Here is a 19337-nt window from a genome sequence, read left to right as displayed (position 1 = left end):
GCGTGTCCGCAATTGGACGGAGCGGGAAGATGGTGCAGCTGAAAGAACTGGAGCAGCCATTATCTGGGCGGAGCAGTGTGCACCAGGGGCACCGAACCCAATTCCTGCTGGGCTGCGCGCCTGCCGGCTCCCGATCAAGCCAGTCCCCCCAGGCTTAATTAGTCCAATTCGTTAATTAGTCATCCATATTCATACAGATTCATTCCACAAAATACAAAGCAGTGAACATGTTTCTGGCAGTTTGAACACTTCGAGACAATGTTCAGTCCTTATCAAACGGATCTAGCGATTCAGTTACTTATAAACAGAATTAGGAGCTAAAAAAAATTTAAAATACCCAGCCGTTCCTGGAAATGACATGCAAATTGGTCAATAAGGATGTCCACATTTCTGGTGAGTCCACATTTGATGCACTGCATGACTGAAAAGTCTAATTTGTGAATGAATAAACTGAGACATCAAAATTCATCTGCTTCAGGTAACTGCAGTACTGTATGAACAGGTACTCAGCCATTGCAAGACATGAATTCATTATTTAATTACATCATTACTGAATAAAATGTGGAACGCATTTATGTGCATGTGTCTATTGCATGTGTTCTATTAACTACAAACTACCATGGAAGCACAATCTCCTGCTGATCAATAAGTAAACCTACAATTATATCAATGTCACTTAAGAAATAAGAACCCCATACTGACTTTTTGAAAATGTATTCCCAACTTATTAGAATAAATTACACGCAGCTTCACGCAATCCCAATGGCTTAATTCCCATTTTCACAAATTAATTTGCTTGTATTTCCCATTACATGAAGAAACCACCATACAGTTGAATTATAATTTGAAATAATAATGTAAGGTCCACGAACACTGATGCAAGCATGATACAATCATGATACATGCCTGTAATATAGCTACGATGCACACCCAAAGAGATAATTAAGAATCATATGAAAAGAAGGCAGGCATATTGATTAGTCTTGGTTATGTACTGGTTAGATACAAGTCTCTCCCGGAAGGGAGTATTGATACATGGCTCTGGATGAACACTGTAGCCTTGAAGCAAAAGCATTTTCAGTGCCTCGAGGTCATATAACAAACTGTAACAAACAAATGGATTTTCAGCACTGATATTTGATTGTTGATGGGTCCAATTCAGTAAAGCTTGCTTCGAGAAAATGTCTGTTTTAACGTCCCGATGAGGTGGAAATTATGAGGTCACCTTGGTATGTGTATATATGTATTTATATTGGTAACTACATACATACATGTACAGTACTCACAAATATGTGGTAATACAAGGGTAACTGATGGGAGCCACATTTCTTGATCTTAAAGGTTTCATAAGATTTCCTTTTCATTTCGCATTTCAATACAATATCACTATTGAGTAATACAAGTAATTTTCTCTGCAGGATAGGTTTTCATAAAACAGCAAATCCAGTACTGTGGTTCTTCTTCTGGTATAATGTCTGATAAATTGACTGTTTAAGTAACCAAAGCTAATCTAGGAGATAGACACTGAATTGGAGATGGGCTCCAAATAGACAAAAGAAGTGATCTGGACAAGAATAGGTTGGGCTCTTCTTGTTTCTGGGTTTCTGTTGCCCCAGTTCTCATTACCCTTTCATTTAGGCCTGAAGAGCCCATGAGAAAAACATTTGTTTTCCCTCTCCACCCCTTGGCTCAATGTCCCTGAAGGTGGGAGATGCCAGACAGATGGACTCTCAGTCACTGCTCCTCCACCAGGATTGGGAGAAACATCAATTTGCTACCATTACTGGAAACGCAACTAACACTTCATAGTGGACCATCAATTTCTTGGTGTTAATGTAACATCTCTGCACGTCCTACAAATTGAGGCTTCATCCACGCATTCAAAATCAGTGAAAAAAATATTGTTATACAGTCCCTTTTGAGAACACGTACACACACGCTCACACACACACACACGCACACAGATTTACACTGCGTTTAGTCATATATAACCCCTCTGACACGAGCGGGGCCGCTTGGTCGATTGAAAGAAATGAAAGACAATAAACCAGTCGGATCGATCTCGTCATATTTTTTCAAAAAGGACTTTTATCGTCTCCACGGCAGCACCGCACTCTGCTTCTTATCCCAGGAAAACGAACTAGTAAAGTGATCCCAACCGAACCGGGAGAGCGAGACTGGGAGGAGTCAATCACACCAATCATGAACACGACGCGCGGCGATATTTCAAATACATATTCAAATCCATTTCCCTTCGCCTGCCGTCTCCTGGCGGGGCCTGTCAAAACGGGTCATTTACTCTGTCCCACTTCCCTTTGTGCCGGGGCCATCATAGGTGTGTGACACGTGGAGGATGAATTGGAGCTCAAATGAGAGATCAATCTTCTGGCCCTCTGACACCATCATCTACCATAAAGCAGAACACATTTACTTTAGGTCTCTGCAGCCACGAGGCCGGAGATGACCGGTGAGTCATGAGCGTTGGAACGTCTGTTTGCATAGGGGCACGTTGCAGGGGAAGCGCGTGCTTTAGACTCATTTCGCGAGCTTACCGCTACCCTCGGGTGAACTTTAATCCGCCTTTGCCTTTCTGTTTTATTTTTTTCTTCTTCCTTTTGTTTCTAGCCTCGCTTCCTTTTCTTGGTATTTTGATTTTTTACCGCTCAGGACTCAAGTTGTTGTGTACCTCACAGGAACCACTACCCGACGTCCGTAACTTTAAGGTCATGCGTGTCAGATTGGTTCCTTAAGAGAGCACTGAAAAATGATTCAACACAAAATGTACGGTCATTACGTTTGAAGTAAGAACAGATATTTCCCAGTTTATGCAGGAAATACCGCCTTCACTACCCACTCAGCATCGTCTCGGTGATGGGATTTTCCATAGACCTGGAACAGACCTTCAATCCAGAAGGGACTCGTGTTCTCATAAGGCGATCTGTTTCTAATCTACTCGCTGTCCCCACTCCCAATTCAAATGCTTCTCTGAGAAACAAAGTGGCAGTTCTTTTAAAATTAGCACCTTTCTATTCCTGACTTTGGCCTCCTCCTGAACCGCGATGACTGCTCCACATTATGCTGAGCGTGGACGGCCATTGGGTTAAGGGTACATGAATGGGATGTAGAGATGACTCAAAGTACACGACAATACTTTTATACATTCTAATTTGGTGTTTTACATATATGTGTTCAGACATGTATTTACTTACATTCTTATACAAACACCCTGAAATATCACAGACCCAACCTTCAAACCGCTCGGCACCACTGACTCATCACACCACAACAGCGAGATTCCGCTGTCTTTAGATTCCGCTGCGTTGAGCTTTGTCTCTATTAAATAAGCTTTCCGAAAGTCCAGGGGCCAATCAGACAACAGCAGTGAAAATAGAGATTGGTTCTCTGGGATTTCCCTGCCTGGATCTGAAGCTTAGCCAAGGTAAAACCACATCTCTTATTCATTATCCATTTCACTAAGCTTTAATGTATTCCTTAAATGGGTTCACCCCTTGTCACCTCATGCATTATCCAGAATCAAGAACATGCGGAACTCAATTTTGCATGTAGAAATTGGTTTGGAGGAAAAATATGTTTGGAAAAAAAAGGAGTTATAAAAGGAGATTTGTTTTTTGCATATCCATCTCTATCCTCCATCGAGATGGATAAAAACATCCCCATTAATAAAACCACGACACATTTTTTTTCACCTGTACATGAACATACATGTAACAGAATTATCTGTTTTTCCCTTTGCTCCGCTGCACACTGCTGTGATTAATAGTGCAGTTAACAGTACATTAGATACTAGATGGTTGACAATACATCTTTCCTTTTGCTAAAAGCCCTTAGCCTTCTTAATTGATGGTGCTGTACAAGCAAGGCTTTCCCATTCCTAATCATGTGAAGAATATGCAAACTTGATTAAATCTCTAAGCTCACTGCTCACTGCATCTCCCCTCCTCAGCAGTTCTAAACCAAAGATAGAATGGTGATGTTCTTTAATTACTAAAATCTTGTTCTCGTCAGGCTATGTAGGAAAAATGCCCCCCCCCCAGGTTGTTGTTTGTGTAGCTATCTATTTACTTATCCATTTAACATGCAGAAACACAGAAAAGAACAGCACACCCTCAGGCATCATCAGAAATAACAAAAAGTAATATTTCAGATTAACCTCTGGAAATTAACATTAGGTAGGGGAAAACAAAACAAAACAAAACATGAAGTTTAAAAAAAAAAAAGTTTACCTAAAGTAATCTGCTGTAGATTTCATCTTACGATGGCATCCAGAGTGTCACACTTCACAATCAACATCCTCATATTTTACATGTACCCCAGGCCTTCCTTGGGATGCTCAAAATCCTGGTTATGTCTCTGGTTAAATGGTAAACATGTTTTGCCCTTTAAGGGGGAACTGTTCCCACTACTTCAGGATAGTCAACCTGTTACTGTAGGAAACTGTAAAGGCTCAGGTCCTGGCTTATCAAATATTCAGCACAAATTAATTCTACTATTTGCTCTGTGCTCACAAAGCAGACTCCAATAAATCTCTTGACAAAAGAAAGAAATAAAAAACACAGCTTTTTATATGGTGTAATCGGGAGAGACTTTTAGTATTCAAACATAACGTTTAGTATTTATGTTTGTTTTAATGGAAAGGTTGAGGAGGTGCTGCTGTACTACGCAGCAAGTGCTCTCATAACGCTGACAGACGAAATTATAACTTCCACGTACAAAATTATACACCACCCCAGTGGCAAGTACACATCCCATCGCGGCTTCTGGTGCCTGAATGTTTCTCCCATAATACTCTAGTACTAATGTGACGTGAGATCATTTAACAGTCAATGGAGCCGCTAATAACTCATTTAGTAGCACTACGCTAATCAGTCCGGGTTTTCTACAGCAGTTTGCCAGTGTAGAAGACTGCTCCCTTTCGACTCCACAGACTCTGAATGACATAGCAATCTGCACCACATGCTGGCAGATAACGTAATGTGGAAGTATTTTATTCTGATGGCCCGACCAGAGACAATGCAATTTTTGGTCAACGGATAAGATCTTGGGAGCTTGATGATGTCACAGGGGGCACTTGAAGGAGCGGTGCGGAGTATCAAGCAATCCAAAGTCTGTGCTCACTCACCGGGGAGATCGCCCAGCGGTCCTGTGGCTACCCGTGCCAAAACCGAGCCCAAGGTCACCGGAGTGTGTCAAGAGAAAGGATGCATCCCATTTAAAACACAGAACTGAGAACCAGCATTGTTGATGCCCTGCAGTTTGATCACCAGTGTCTGGATTAGAACTCCAAACTAGTCGCAATCCATGTTCTTCCTATAGAAAAAATGTACACTGTACCGAGGAATTCAGTGTGTGAGTTTGATAAAAAATAACATTTAAATAAAATAAAAGGGCAGGCCTAATGCTGTGCCTAAAAGCAAAAGAGAGCATTTCATGATTTAAGATGTCATCGCTCTGGGCCTGTGTATTGATTAAATAGAGGTTAATTTAATATAATTGAGATTGTAAATAATTATGAAATCTAACACACAATTACAAATGACAACAAACACTGATTCGATGTTGGCGGGGGGAGGTGGGGGGGGCGCAGCGAGGAGAGGATGGCCCAGATGATCTGGTGCCTCATGCCGTTTATGAACAACAAAATATGACCTTTAGGGGAGAAATTATCACTGGAAACAAATTTAATTCAAAAGACTGAATAATTAGCCTTGTCAACAAGCCTGAAGACTGGCCGGGTTTCTCGACGGTTCACCAAGTTAAAAAGTCCTTAAATTTAATTGGATATTGTGATTGTAATGAAACTGAAGGAGAGAGATAAAACTGTTGAGCACGGGGCCGTACCGAGTATGATGTGGTAATTAAAAAAGTCAATATGTAAAAATGCATCGTGATTTTTGGACTGAATGCATATCTGAAAGGAGGAGAATTTCGAGGACTGATAACAAACGTGAATACTTACTGCACATGCTGTACGTATAATACGCATGCTGTACAAAATAAAATGGGTCATTGTTAAGAACAAAACTCAAGAAAGTCAACAGAAGCTCTAACTACGTGCGCTCCGTTTAATAGACAGGATATCACCAGATGATTGGAGATGTGCAGCTAAGTTTTCGATATTTGCAGAGAAGAAAAGAGTTAAGGTAGACTAACCTCGCCTTGTTTTCAGCGGGCAGGGATAATCAACATAAGCTTCAGTTTAAACCTCCCATCTTCTGGATTACAGTGGGCACAAAAGAAGGATTTATGCCATTGTAAGAGCAGTGGAGAAATCTGCCAGCCAATCTCTGCTTGAGCGTTAACTCCAAAGACACAGTCGAGAGGCAGCTTATATCTGAGTTTGAAATTTAGATCACGCGCCACAAAAGTGTGAAGTGCCATTTTTATTGCATTAAAACACAAATTCATCTTTCATCAAGTCATCGGTTGGAATATTAATATGAATATGAACCTGTATTATACGGATATGGCAGTTTAATCAAGGTGGGCCTGTATTAAGTAACAGTTTGCTTAAGAAATCTGGAAGAGATCTTAGCATTCCATTACTCGTATTATAAAAGAACATTAAAAGGTTGATTCTCTTCACCACATATTAAAAGCTGAAAAATGAAAGCATAGCATGACAAACCAAATTATCAGAATGTGCATTAATATATAAAATGGCATAAATAAGACTTTAAAATTAGTCATTAAAGTTAGTCTATTAATATTTATATTCAGGACATCGTACTGTTTGAATTGCTCTAAAACTGCCATGAAAGAATACCTTAGCATTGAGAGAAGCAAAAAAACCCATTTATTTGCTAACTTGCCAACAGGATTGCGTTACAGTTATAACTTCCGTCTCTTTACAGCTCTATACTACCACCTAGTGTTCAAGCATTGTACTAAGGATTTAAGTCATAGTATAAAAACAATTTCAGCAATACGAAGAACTGCAAGTTAATGGCCATGAGTTAATTGCATTCTTATTAGTCACTGACTGCAAAACACTGAACCGCAAAACTGACAACACCCATAAAAGCATATAATTAGTTTCTTACTGTTACTCTAAAACATCCATCATAATTTGCATATTTCTTCTGCAGATTTTTATTTTATTTTATTGTGGCACAAGTCATATTTACAATGGAATACAATTAGAATTAATCTGAGACATAGTAACTGTAATAGCCGACTGATTGAGTGATTCACTGTCTTCATTTTATTACCCATTTTATACCTCATTTTTTTTCGTTCACTCACTGTTTGAAATTCCAAATAATATTTGTAGACCTGTCTCTGTACCATTGCCATGCGATGCAGTCTGTCAATTAGGGAGAGCACAGACAAGCTAACAACTCTTCCAAAGCAAGGCCCACTTCCTGCTGCTTTTTGCACCCTGCAGTCCACCAGTTAAGCTGTACGGGCGGCGTGGACAAGCTGCAGACACCCAATCAACCAGACGAGACACCCTTACACAATGAGACTGTCTGCCCAGTCACCTGAGACCGCCCCTCCCCACGTGACATCAGCCAATTACACACCACCCCATAGGGCTACTGGCCAAAGTTGGAACCGTTATAGGCCAGATCAACACCAGACTACAGGTCGTTCTTTAGCATTCTATCATCATATGATGAAGATAGTAGCAATGCAATTCACCTCAGAATGGGATAACTCCTTAATGACCTGTAACACAGGCGTAACTGAATCATGATGCCCTTTCAACGTCCCAATATTTCCTGAAATAGGGAGGAGATTCTGTTCGGGATTTCCATATCTCGGGATGTTGCTGCGTTTAACCGCAGGACAAACTGGAGGTCAGGCCGTAAAACCGATTTGTCAGCGGCCTGCGACTTGACGATTGATGAGATGAAACCCGCCGTGTACATCACCCTCCATCTTAATGGCTGAGAAGGTGGAGCACTCCACCGGTCTTCTCAGTCGTCGTAATTTCACGTCCGACCGCTGGGAGACAGATATTTATGGGGACTGACAAACCTGACACCGGCATTACTCTCACTGCATTATTTAATTAAGTTCCACGGTATCTCGGCAAACGAGGTTTTGATTCACTGTAACTGCGCAAAAAATACGACGCGTCAAGTCTCTTTGTCGTGGGTATAAAAGAGAGAAGGCTGTCTGTCATTCTTAAATCTTCGGAAGGTCAACTCCGTGGCAGTTTGGGGAGTCGTGAAGTGACTGGCAACAGCTCAAGATGGCTCGACTCTTCAGAAGGTGTCCTCTAATACACACATCCCCAGGGGATAATATTTACTTTCCCTGACACGGAATTATTCCAGAACTACAAGCAGGCAAACACAACACAGACCACAGGCTCGTCTTGCCCTGGGTCACCATGCAGATGGCTGTGACAACGACGCTCGATGAAGCACTCATCACCCACATATAAAACCGGGCATAAATAATGCATGCCCTCTAAACTCATCTTCCTGATATTCCTGTGAACGGCTAACTCAGGTTAGTTCAAACGCAAGGCTACCTGAGCTATTTCATGCAACATTATGCACCGCAACCCAAACTGTGCCAGACTCGCTCACTGTATTGCTACGCTGGAGTGGAACCATTTAGAAGTTAGCAGCATGCACAGGTTCAAGCACCCCATGACTCCTCTCTATGAATCGGATTGGTCTGTGGGAGCACGAATATAATGGGATAGTGTCCAACAGGTAAATCTGATTTTCAGAAGAGATTCTGGGGTGGTCTGCAGCGATATAAATCAATTTTTATTAAAATCCCAAAGATAAAATGGATAAAAAATAAAGTGAAGCCTGCACTCACCCAACTGTGTAATTATAGTTATTTTATGCATAAACAATTTTTTAAAATTTTTTTTTTAAGAAAACGTAACTTTCCAGTGATGAAGTATCTGGTTTAACTAACAAATGCAGAAGGGCATCATTATTTTGAATGTTGCTGATTGCTATCCTTTTTTAACACATTATTCAACCTCTTCAGGATCACCCCCAGGCTTGAAAGCTCTTCATTTAATGAATTCACAAAAGAATACTGCAGAGAAAACACGAAGATCCACCTGTAACCACGAGCAGATTATGCAGACGCAAATCCCCTTCGCAATGTTCCTTTCAAGTGTCGATGAGATAAACACAAAGGATGCACTTTAATTAATGTCAGACATCAACAAAAGTGAATTACCTAGAAAACCACGGACAACCTTTTACTCAGAAACACACTCACACATATTCATGATCAATCACTTAAAAGATAAGTACATTTGCGGCTCACTTATTTAAACTGTATAACTTGAAATTAAATTGCATAAGACATAAATCTGTAAGCCTCTTGTTTGGATTTATGATATGTGTGTTCCAATAAATATCAAGTCATTGTCCTTTGGACAGAAGGGTGGCCTGGAATTTTAAGGACAATTTGACCTTTCTGGTGAACTACTAACAAACAGGACTCTTGCAATCAAACCTCTCCCAGCCCCGGGATCGGCAATTCAAAAATCAGCTCTCAGACGACGTGGGTTTTACCCTTCACACGCAGCAACGTGAAAATCGATACACAGGTACAAAGAAAATAAACAGCGCTTACCTCCAGACAAGCCTGTTGAGGGTCTTCAAAAGGTTGTGAATGCCTCAATATATACAGCAGTATGTAATGCACGCATATACTGCTCAGTATAAGCACAACTGCAAGCAAGTGAAGTGTACTGTGAGTAAAACTTCAGCACTCCACGGTCTACTTTGTTCACTTGAATAATTTGTGAGTTCTCCTCTCTCTCTCAAAAGCTGTGTTGGCAGTGCTAACGGAAGGAGGATCTTTTTAAAAAAATCTTTTCATCGTGCTGTGCTCTGGCTGCCAGGATGAGATGAAAGGCAGAGTTTTGACGGTGCTCTCGCACGGCTGTACTGTAAGCAGAGCCCAGCACGTTCCCTGTAACAGTGCACTAGTGAAACTCACGCTTCGGACACTGGACGCGCGGGTGAGAAGGGTGCCTGGCCGCCATTGGAAGGGGAAAAGTACTCACGGTCGTTACACTGCGTGCCGGAGTACGAGGTCATGGAGCAGTCGCAGGTGTAGTTCTCCCACTGCTGGATGCAGACGCCCATGTTGGCGCAGGAGTCCTCTTGGCAGGTAGTGCTAGGACCTATGGTGGCAAAGCACAGGGATGTAGTAGCAGGAAAGGGGGGGGGGGGGGCGAAGGGCGGGGGCCAGCGAGCTCTGTTAGGTGCCATGCAGGAGTGCACGTCAGTGGGGCATGCAGTCAGGTTAGTAGGTATCCAGACAATACTTCCAAAAAGGTTAAAATACAAACTGAAAGACACAGCATTCCCTCTGAGTAGGTTTTAGTAATACTCAGTGCACAGACAAAAAAACAAAAAAAGACGGTACTTTGACAATTTCAACATGGCTTATAATGACAGACCTCTGCAATTCATACAGGAGTTCAACAAGCGAATATTCTCCCCCTCCCTGGCATTTAATGACGGACGTGAAAGATATTACAACACTGCGCAAAGATACTACATGGGCACGAGATGACAGGAAGAAGAGAGAACATTTTATAACATTTTATGAACATAGTTCGATATGTACATTTGTTATAAATGTTAACAGTGGTGTTCACACCAGGTGTGTGTATTTAATGCTCACCGCCAATACACACACACCCCATGTTTTTTGCACACTTCTCTAAGAGGGAATGCAGCAAATACGATAGGAAACCACTTCAGTGGGGATATAAAAGACATTCCTACACGAATTCCAGATTACCATGTGAAAAAAAGATAATTGCAAGTAAACTGTTTTTAAGTGCAACTCTCTTATGCAAGTAAAACAAAATTAGATGGCTAAAAGTGCATTTATTGTGTAATGCATAGTGTATTTAAGTCTTGGGTTTATGCAGTGCACAAAATGGTTCACCCCAGGAATATTTCCATTTCTTTTCCGAGAACAAGAAATGGACCTTGATCTGTCTTCCTAAATTAAAAAAGGAAGAACACGAAATGGGATCGCACAACATTAGAAAACTACAGCAAGATTCGTATTGAAGGACTACAGTATATCAGGTCGCTAGAAACCATCTTAACAACAGTGACTCTGAATACCATTTTACACTATGAAGAGTGCAATTTAATATGTGATTTATCCTTGCAACAGGACAAATATACCTCATTGTGGCACTTTAATAATGGAACTATAACTGCACATTCGGGGTAAGTTTTGTTTTGTTCAACGGTATGATAGATCCAATTATCGTATAAGTGTTTTCCAATTCCAATCTTATTTCATTCAGGTGTGTTCCCCAAAGTGTCTGTGAAGACTTAAGGCACAGCAGCTTTGGACACGATCAAGATGGTTCATCACTGCAGTAATGTTCACACAGTGATCATGCATGATATCAGTCTGTAGCCTGTGGACTCCCCATCATTTGGCATCATAGAACATTCCAGACTACCATATCACTGCTGAACATTTACGGCCAAAATAAATGAACCAGCTTGACTTGGCTTCAGGTGTTGATTTCAATGGTTAGCCGTTCCTAGCTTTTTATACATAGCAAATTAATATACAGAAAAGATCGTTGACATAAAGAAAGTTAACATAAATAATATTGACTGCAGTTCAGCACGCATATTCACTGTGGTTAAGTGGTATAAATATAGAGCTTTAGGTAAACAATGTCAATGTACCATTTTAAGGAACAAAAGGTTTACAAACCAGTAGACACAGACTAGTAACTTGTTGCAAACCGTCTATTTGGTTTAGTAGCCCCCTAAGGGTTACACCAAGGTCAAATCAATACATCTCAACTGTCTACAATGGAAGTTAGCACCAAAAGTATTTTCTTTGCAAATAGCTGATAGCTTACGCTCCGCTGTTGATAAATGAATCTTGCCTCAACAAGCAAATTCAAAGATTTATAAAAGTGTAATCCCATTATTGATCATTGTCATACTAAAGATCAGTTATTCAAAGCATCAGATTTGTTCTGGGTTTGGGAAATGGGCTACCAAAGGAAGGATGAAAATCCTTGCCAACGTTTAAAGCTTGCCAAGCTTGCCATCAAAGTGTGAGCTTGCATGTTGGCTGGATGCTGAATAAATTAACTGTCAGGCATTTAAAATTGAATTACACGGCTCTCCTTTTAATTAGTGTGCTAGCTGTAGTCTCCATCAGTGTCCCCTCTTTCCCCTCTATGAGCAGAGCAGGAACAACCTGTGGTGAGATAGTCAGCTAATGGAGTTTTCAACTCCAGCTAGGAGAGCCAAAAAAAACTCCCTTAGTTCAACATCATTAGCATAAAACAAGAACAAGACGAGTTACAGATAAACAAGATTTAAAGACATAATTACCCCGAGCGGCTAATGTTTAATTTATGCCAACTCTCAAACATAATCATTATTTTTCAAATCTTGCTGCTATTCTCAACCTTTTTCTGCTGCATAATGAAACCATCCCAGACATTTCAAAAAGTGAACCATTTTATACCCAGGCATTTTCAAAACACCACCGCACATTACACAGAGCGACTTTCAGCGACGTTCAGAATGGAATTGAACCTTCTACCTTGTAGGTCAGCTTTGGTGAAACCAACTTTGTTAGCAAAAGAACGGAAAAGTGAAAAAACAATAAAAAAAGGTTAGTAGGTGGTCAATGACGGTAGTTAATAAAGCGTCTGCTTTACTAACAGAAATGCTCTGGTAGACACACTCTTCACAAGTCCTTCTAGGGCTTCTTTGATATGGTTTCAGAGCTAGTCTACAGAACACAAACAAGATGGAGAATGTGATGCATCAAATGAAAACAATGTAAACACAATTTCAGGAGTCATTTAATGAATATAATTTCTTTTTAAAGATGAAAACATACCCTAAGAACTGCATCTGCTTACCCTAATAACTGTTTTTCATCATAGATTTTATAGTTTGATTATCAGCAAAGTCAGCAAACAACAAAATGATAACATTATGTTTTGTAATCAAAGAGTTACAAAACCGGAAAAAAATAATTTGCATCATTACTCGAATCTGAATACCAAATTATAAATAAAGAAACAAAGACAACAGCTCAGTATGTACACTAAAGTCATTTGTCACTCTTGGTAAAATTAGTTAGCTAGTTTTAGTAGAAAGGAAGGAACTGTTTTATTAAATTTTCATTCAGCTTATTTGCCTGTTATATTTTATATGCACAGTTTTTGGACAGAAAATAGTGATGATATATGATGATGTTAATATGAATATACATAAAATACTCATTTTTCATCTTCCATAAAATTTCAGATCTGCATTTTTTGTTTGTCAGGGGAAATACTATACAAGTGATCAAGTGGGATCAAGTATCTAGCAACCCCATTAAGGGACTGAACAGGTTCTAATGTCTAGGCATCATCAGACAACTCAAAAAACACCAAAATGTTTGAATAATGAAATGTTGATTCCTGACCTGGGACCTGTCAATCACCAAAATTAAAAAGTCTTTGTGTGTCTGTCCAATAGTAAGATTTGAGGAAGGCATCTCTCTGCATACTTTTGATGCATAGCATAGGCTCTTCCCTGAGTGAAAAATTCAGAGAATTTTCTGCAGGCCAAATACAAAAAGCAGGACTGCAGTATTCCAACACACTGATGCAGTGCTGCCATCTGGTGGCTGTTTATTCACTATACACTTCAGGAACATTTCTCTATCTTATGGTTGCGGACGGTCATTACAGCATGTTTGGTTAGCAATTTCCAGCTATCAGCACACTGTTGGTGTCTCACCCAAATTTGACACCATTTTTTTCATCTTGTAATTGCATACAAATCTTTTCAAGGACAACAGAAAAAATAATTTAAAAAAAGCTTGTAAACTTACTTTGCTATTGCGAGATTTTTAAAACACCCTCTTTCTCACAGGTTCACTTGTTGGACTGTGACCATCAACACCCCTGCATTCTATACCTTAATTCATTTTTTAATACAAGTGTCATGCTGTTGTACGTAGGCATTCTAACATGCAGCAGATAATTAAGCATTGCTTGCTATTCCACACTCCTTGTCACCGCTTGTCAAATGCTTCTAAGAACTTCTGAGCTTATTTTTTATCCATTTTTAATTAACTGATAGGATATCAGTATCTCCCACAAATTATCTAAGATAGTCCACACCGGGATCACACAAACAGGGAAACAAGCCAGATAAGAACCAATGCCATTTTCATTAGTTATTAATTTTTTTTTAAACTGTGATGGACAGTATATAACAGACGACCAGAAAGTCCAATTAACAAGCCATGGTTGTTTTATTCTGAAAAAAGTACTTCCATCAGTATTTCACAGCAGAAACAGCCTATTTAGGCTCCTACAACATCCAAAAATACTAGATGTGGGGAAGACATAATGGGTATTTTATGAAAAGATGAAGTACAGTAGTCAAAATGTAGATACATACTGAATGTAAAGTAGCTTTCTGACAGTGTAATTACAAAACATAACACAATGAGGACAGATACATGATACAGTAAGCATGCTTAACTTAAAACATGATTTAATAACATCAAACGTAACACAAAAGAAATGCAAATGACAAAAACAATGTACAGTAAAGCAAAGTAAATTAAAAGTACATGATTATGGCTAAGAATGACTGCATTGACCATGTAAACGAGAAATAACTGAATGAATGATTTTTTGTGTGTTTTTATTTCAGTCATTTAACCTGCAAAAGTAAGATCTCTATAAAATGTGAAAACACTATAAAAATGTAATAATATGATCTAACATAATATTAACAGTCAATAAAAATACACTAAAACCTTTGGCATTTCAGGTAACAGCCAGTGTTCATATACTAGCACAATAAAATTGACTGGGTTCACAAATGTTCTTTAAATGTCCCAATTTAAAACATATTTTTCAGACCTGGCAAAATTGATGAGGAATTATGATGACAGTGTCAAATTAATGAATTGAATCAACTTATTCTAAATTTGGTGCTATTCATACTTGATTGACAACCACAGTTAAAGTGCTACGTTAAGATAAATATCACAATAATTCAACAGTTTCGCTTCATATTTATAAGTTTGTCATATTTTGCTGTAAAGCCATTCCTTGACATAGTTTATACTCTTACAGTACATGCAAAGATGTTTGATTAACTCTAAAAACAAGGACAACTTTGAATGCTCCCAACATGAATTTTCTTGGTATTTGGTTCATTGCAACACTCCATATTGCAAGAGGAGGGAAACACAAGTCATGTAATTTAAGAAATTTATATTTGCTATAGACATCATGATAATTAAATATAACATACTTTCTCAGAAGTATGAAATCACTGTTGATGCATTTCAGTACAAAGAATAACACTGATGTCGCTTGTATTCATTTCAGAGAAACACATGAATAGACTTAATTAAAAACTCAGTCTTAACTGAACTCGGTGATGCTCCAGTAATACTGCATGAGAGCAGACAGTTTTCTTAAATATATTTATTTTTTGCCAAATACTAAATGAATAAGAAGAGTTAGCAATCACCACTATGGTGACGCAGCGAGAGTCCAGCAGCACCGAGATAACCAGGAGCACGGTGATGACACGATCGTTACGACCAATGTGGCCAGTAAAAAAAAACCAAAAAAAACAAAAAACAACTGGTTTTAATGGACGGTGAGGGATGTGACGAGCAGAGTTAGTAAGACGGACGGGTGGCTGTATGGGTGGGGGGCGGAGCTACTGTTGGAGTTGATGAGGAAGAAGGGGCTCCTCGCGCTAGAGTTGTAAGAGGGAGTACCTTCGCATCCGCGCTCGATCTGACCGCTGCGGTACAGCACGTCGTTGATCAGGTCCGGCAGACGCCCGTTCAGGTCCACGGAGGCCAGGCAGCCCTGGAAGCCGTCGCGCGACGCCACCAGCTTGGGCAGGTTGCTGTACATGCCCGGGCCCAGCCCAGCGATGAAGAGGTCGCCTGCAAATGAGCAAAACGGGCAAAGGAAACGGGAACTGTTAACTCTGGTACGGCTCTTATAAGTAAGTGCTGTTATTGATTATGGCATTTCCATCACTGAAGATAATAAAAGCTAATTATTACCCTTCACTTTTATAAACAACTCAACCGGAGCTTCCTAAATCTGTATGACAATTCCCACAGAACAATGATCATATATCGCATCGGAATTTTGAATTTGTGGCGCTTTTCACTCATGTCAGAAATAAAAAGTTGAGTATGGCACAATTGAGTATCGCACAAGATAGGCCCATGTTAACCAATCAGCCCTGTTCAAAGACAACTACTACACTTGGTTCTAGAAATATGCACTGTGGCAAATTATTTATTCTGAAAGAGGTTACATTTGCTTGGTTGATTAATTGAGTTCAAAATATTGAAAACATCAGTGTCTGGTTATTGACTCTAAACACCTGCTTTTTTAACACAAGGTTCAGAGACGAAACACACAAGTCAAACCTGCCTTCTGTAACATTCCGTTTATTGACTAATTAAATAAAAGATGCAGGTTTTTCCATAACAACAGACAGACTGGGCCATAACAAAGACCATAATTTCCATCATTAAGGTGACTTAATGGTTATTAAGGTTTATCTAGACCTGTGTGCTCGGAATAAAGCCTGCTTTGGAGATGGATCATAATGATATGAATCATCCGAGCACAGCTACCTTTTTTATGCTCGTCTGCTCTTGTATGCCTGTGTTGCACGACCCGCTGCTTCATAATCATTACATATGAATGTTAATAAGTGACTCTACCTCTGAATGAATAGGAATGAGAGATGCACTTCTTCAGAGTCTTAGCTCACCTTTTAGGTCCAGGTTTTTGGCACCATTGACAACTTCACTCACAGCCTTGGCGTCCACCTTCAACGTGTGTATGTTGTTGTTGTCCCTGGTGATGACAACGTTGTGCCACTGGTTGTCATGGAGAGCCCTGTCACTGTTTCCCTTAATGAGCACGGGCCCGTTGCCCAGGTCGAACACGTAGTGGATGTACCTGCAGGACGGGGGAGATGGGAGCGATCATCAGGCCATTAGAAGCATTCAGAGCACTACGCCGCGGAGGGGAAAATGGCCGCAGTAATGCACTCTCCATGCCGCATGCTTGCGCGAGAAACAGCGTGACCACAGATTATTCCTCTCCAGATTATTATCAGGCAGAATGCACCACTTACCTCAAGCCCCTCTGCAGCTTGGATGAAATGAGCAATAGCAGACCGGCAATCGCACATAAACACCGCGGCTACAGTGAGTGTGCGCTTCGCTGTCCACGAGAAGCCATTTTGTGCTATCAGCGCTGATCCGAGCACGGACCCTGGAAAATTGTCCTCTTTCGATTGAAGCAAACAGTCTTTCCCAATAAAAGCTTTCATCTGCACTCAGCTAAACACAGTGAGAGCTTGTTAAACTGCCAAATAAAATGCTAAAACAACCCATTTCTATGATTCTCTCTATTTTTTTCTAGTGCTAGGTATATGGTAGCATGTGAGGACGAAGGCCTTATCCCTTGGGTTGTCTTACCCTTTTACCAGCTCCACAGCGATGAAGTCGTTGCCGTCCCCTCTGTTGAAGAGAATGAAGCCGTCCGGGGATGTGGTCTTGAACTGGAAGAAGAGGTGCATGGAGGTGTAGGCCTGCAGCGTGGCCAGGCTCAGGTAGCTGCTCTTGGTCTTGAAGGTGACGGGGTCGGCGATGATGGAGCGCATGCCGAATCGGGCGTTGAGCTCGCAGAAGTCGATGTCGCCGTTCTTGCACAGGTCGATGTAGAGCATGCCGTTGAACTTGAGGCTCTGCAGGTGGCCGATGAAGCTGGACGGGATGACGGACACGAAGCGCCGCTCCGTCATGATGCCCGTCTCGATGTTGTGGAACTCCAGGCGGGTGTGGTCGCCCGCCATTTGACCTGGGCCCAACAAAGAAGCACAATCCTGCTGTGATGCTTGGTACAAGGCACTCAAGAGCCTGTGCGTGGACAGGTCTAGAGTACCACTATATAGTTAACAGCAGAGTATCAAGTATGTCTCTCAAAGATATCGGTTTTTAAATATGAGATGTATCATATAATAAATACGTATATATAGCTCAGAACTGGTATAGTAACTTATTTTACTGAGCTTGTTCTACAGTAACTAACTAGTGTTTCTTTAATTCAAATACTTGTAATCACAAATATAAAGAGCATATGACCCAAGAGCAAAATCATAGCAAAAAAGAGGTATTTAAGAACTATTTACATTTAACAGCAACATAATTTACCCGTGAAAGTATTCAAATTGGAGACACTGACGCTGTCTACAGAGTTAAATCGGAGGGAAGTACCTTCTGCTACGTCATCGTCAACCGTGAGCTTGTAGCTTTTACCCCGCCGAACCACACGGACCGTGTGCCACTCATTACCATTCAGTTTATTTCCAGCGTACAGAGTCTCTGGTCCTTTGCCTGAGAATGACGGTTGGTTACAAAGTTAATGTCATACTATGGCTCAAACCAAACCTTTGCTTTCTATTAACCACAGGGAGAGTCCAGAAATTAACTGGTGATCCAAATATTTGCTATTTCAGCATAAATTTAATTCGATAAATACACTATTGCACTACGATTGCCAGAATTTGAACAAAACAGGTTCTGATCTGTATTGTCATAACCTTCGCATTCACACACTCTATAAGCAATATTGTTTGATTGTTATCTTCACAAACAACTAAATATTTTGTGTGGCCTCACCTACTACTGAAAACAAAGGTTTGGTTATGTTTCAGATATAAAATTTCATTAAATATCATCAATAATCTGCAACTATTAACTAATGTGCTTTTTTCAGGGTTTTCTACATTGCAAACCAAACTGTGTACTGGTCTTTTTTAAACTTATAGTCAAAGGTTTTCATCATAGGACTCAGCAGCAAAAACTTATGTCAAGCAGATAAACAGCTTAATTCACAAATTACTTAATTAACAGCTTTTACTCATAATGAGGTCTTGAAATACCTTTCTGCTGCATTTTCTTTGTTCTGAGCATGTCTGCTCTTAGGCCAACAATACAAGTAATACATGTTATTTATGCACATGCCAAATTATTTAATAACTTCCAAGGGTACATTGAAATCATTCCATCTTAATTGTTGGTTATATGTAACTACAGTGTAGACCGCACAAATCAGCACGTCTGAATATAGGTGCGATTTATGAAAAATACAGTTACACAAAACAATGGCCATCCATAAAGATCTGTTCACTAGAATATGCAGACTGTATATTGCATCCACTCCAGACCATACACAATTAAACATGAACATATTAACTGCTTAAAGACGCTGGAGCCATCTGAAACAAACTTTTAGCAAGCATGTGCTC

At 40.2% G+C, this 19337-nt stretch overlaps 1 protein-coding gene across 25 annotated transcripts in view; it reads right to left on the bottom strand.

Moving 5' to 3' along the window:
* Positions 1-19337, bottom strand: part of nrxn3a (neurexin 3a) — a 317098-nt gene that overhangs the window by 174188 nt on the left and 123573 nt on the right. For 13 of the 25 annotated variants that reach the window (XR_004765382.1, XR_004765386.1, XM_035418878.1 and 10 more), the window contains 6 exons: positions 18304-18423; positions 17506-17887; positions 16791-16981; positions 15769-15942; positions 12559-12585; positions 10016-10135 (listed from right to left, as the gene is read on the bottom strand). Coding sequence is in view for 23 of the 25 variants with exons in the window: in XM_035418878.1 (XP_035274769.1) it covers positions 10016-10135; positions 12559-12585; positions 15769-15942; positions 16791-16981; positions 17506-17887; positions 18304-18423 (1014 nt within the window). In the remaining 2 variants the exon portion in view is untranslated. The remainder of the gene's footprint in view (positions 1-10015; positions 10136-12558; positions 12586-15768; positions 15943-16790; positions 16982-17505; positions 17888-18303; positions 18424-19337) is intronic. The other 12 variants (XM_035419012.1, XM_035418953.1, XM_035419031.1 and 9 more) reach the window with 1 other exon arrangement.

This window comes from Anguilla anguilla, chromosome 1, assembly GCF_013347855.1.
Source record: "Anguilla anguilla isolate fAngAng1 chromosome 1, fAngAng1.pri, whole genome shotgun sequence".
NCBI classification, from domain to species: domain Eukaryota; kingdom Metazoa; phylum Chordata; class Actinopteri; order Anguilliformes; family Anguillidae; genus Anguilla; species Anguilla anguilla.
This window is presented reverse-complemented; position numbering and strand designations above follow the sequence as displayed.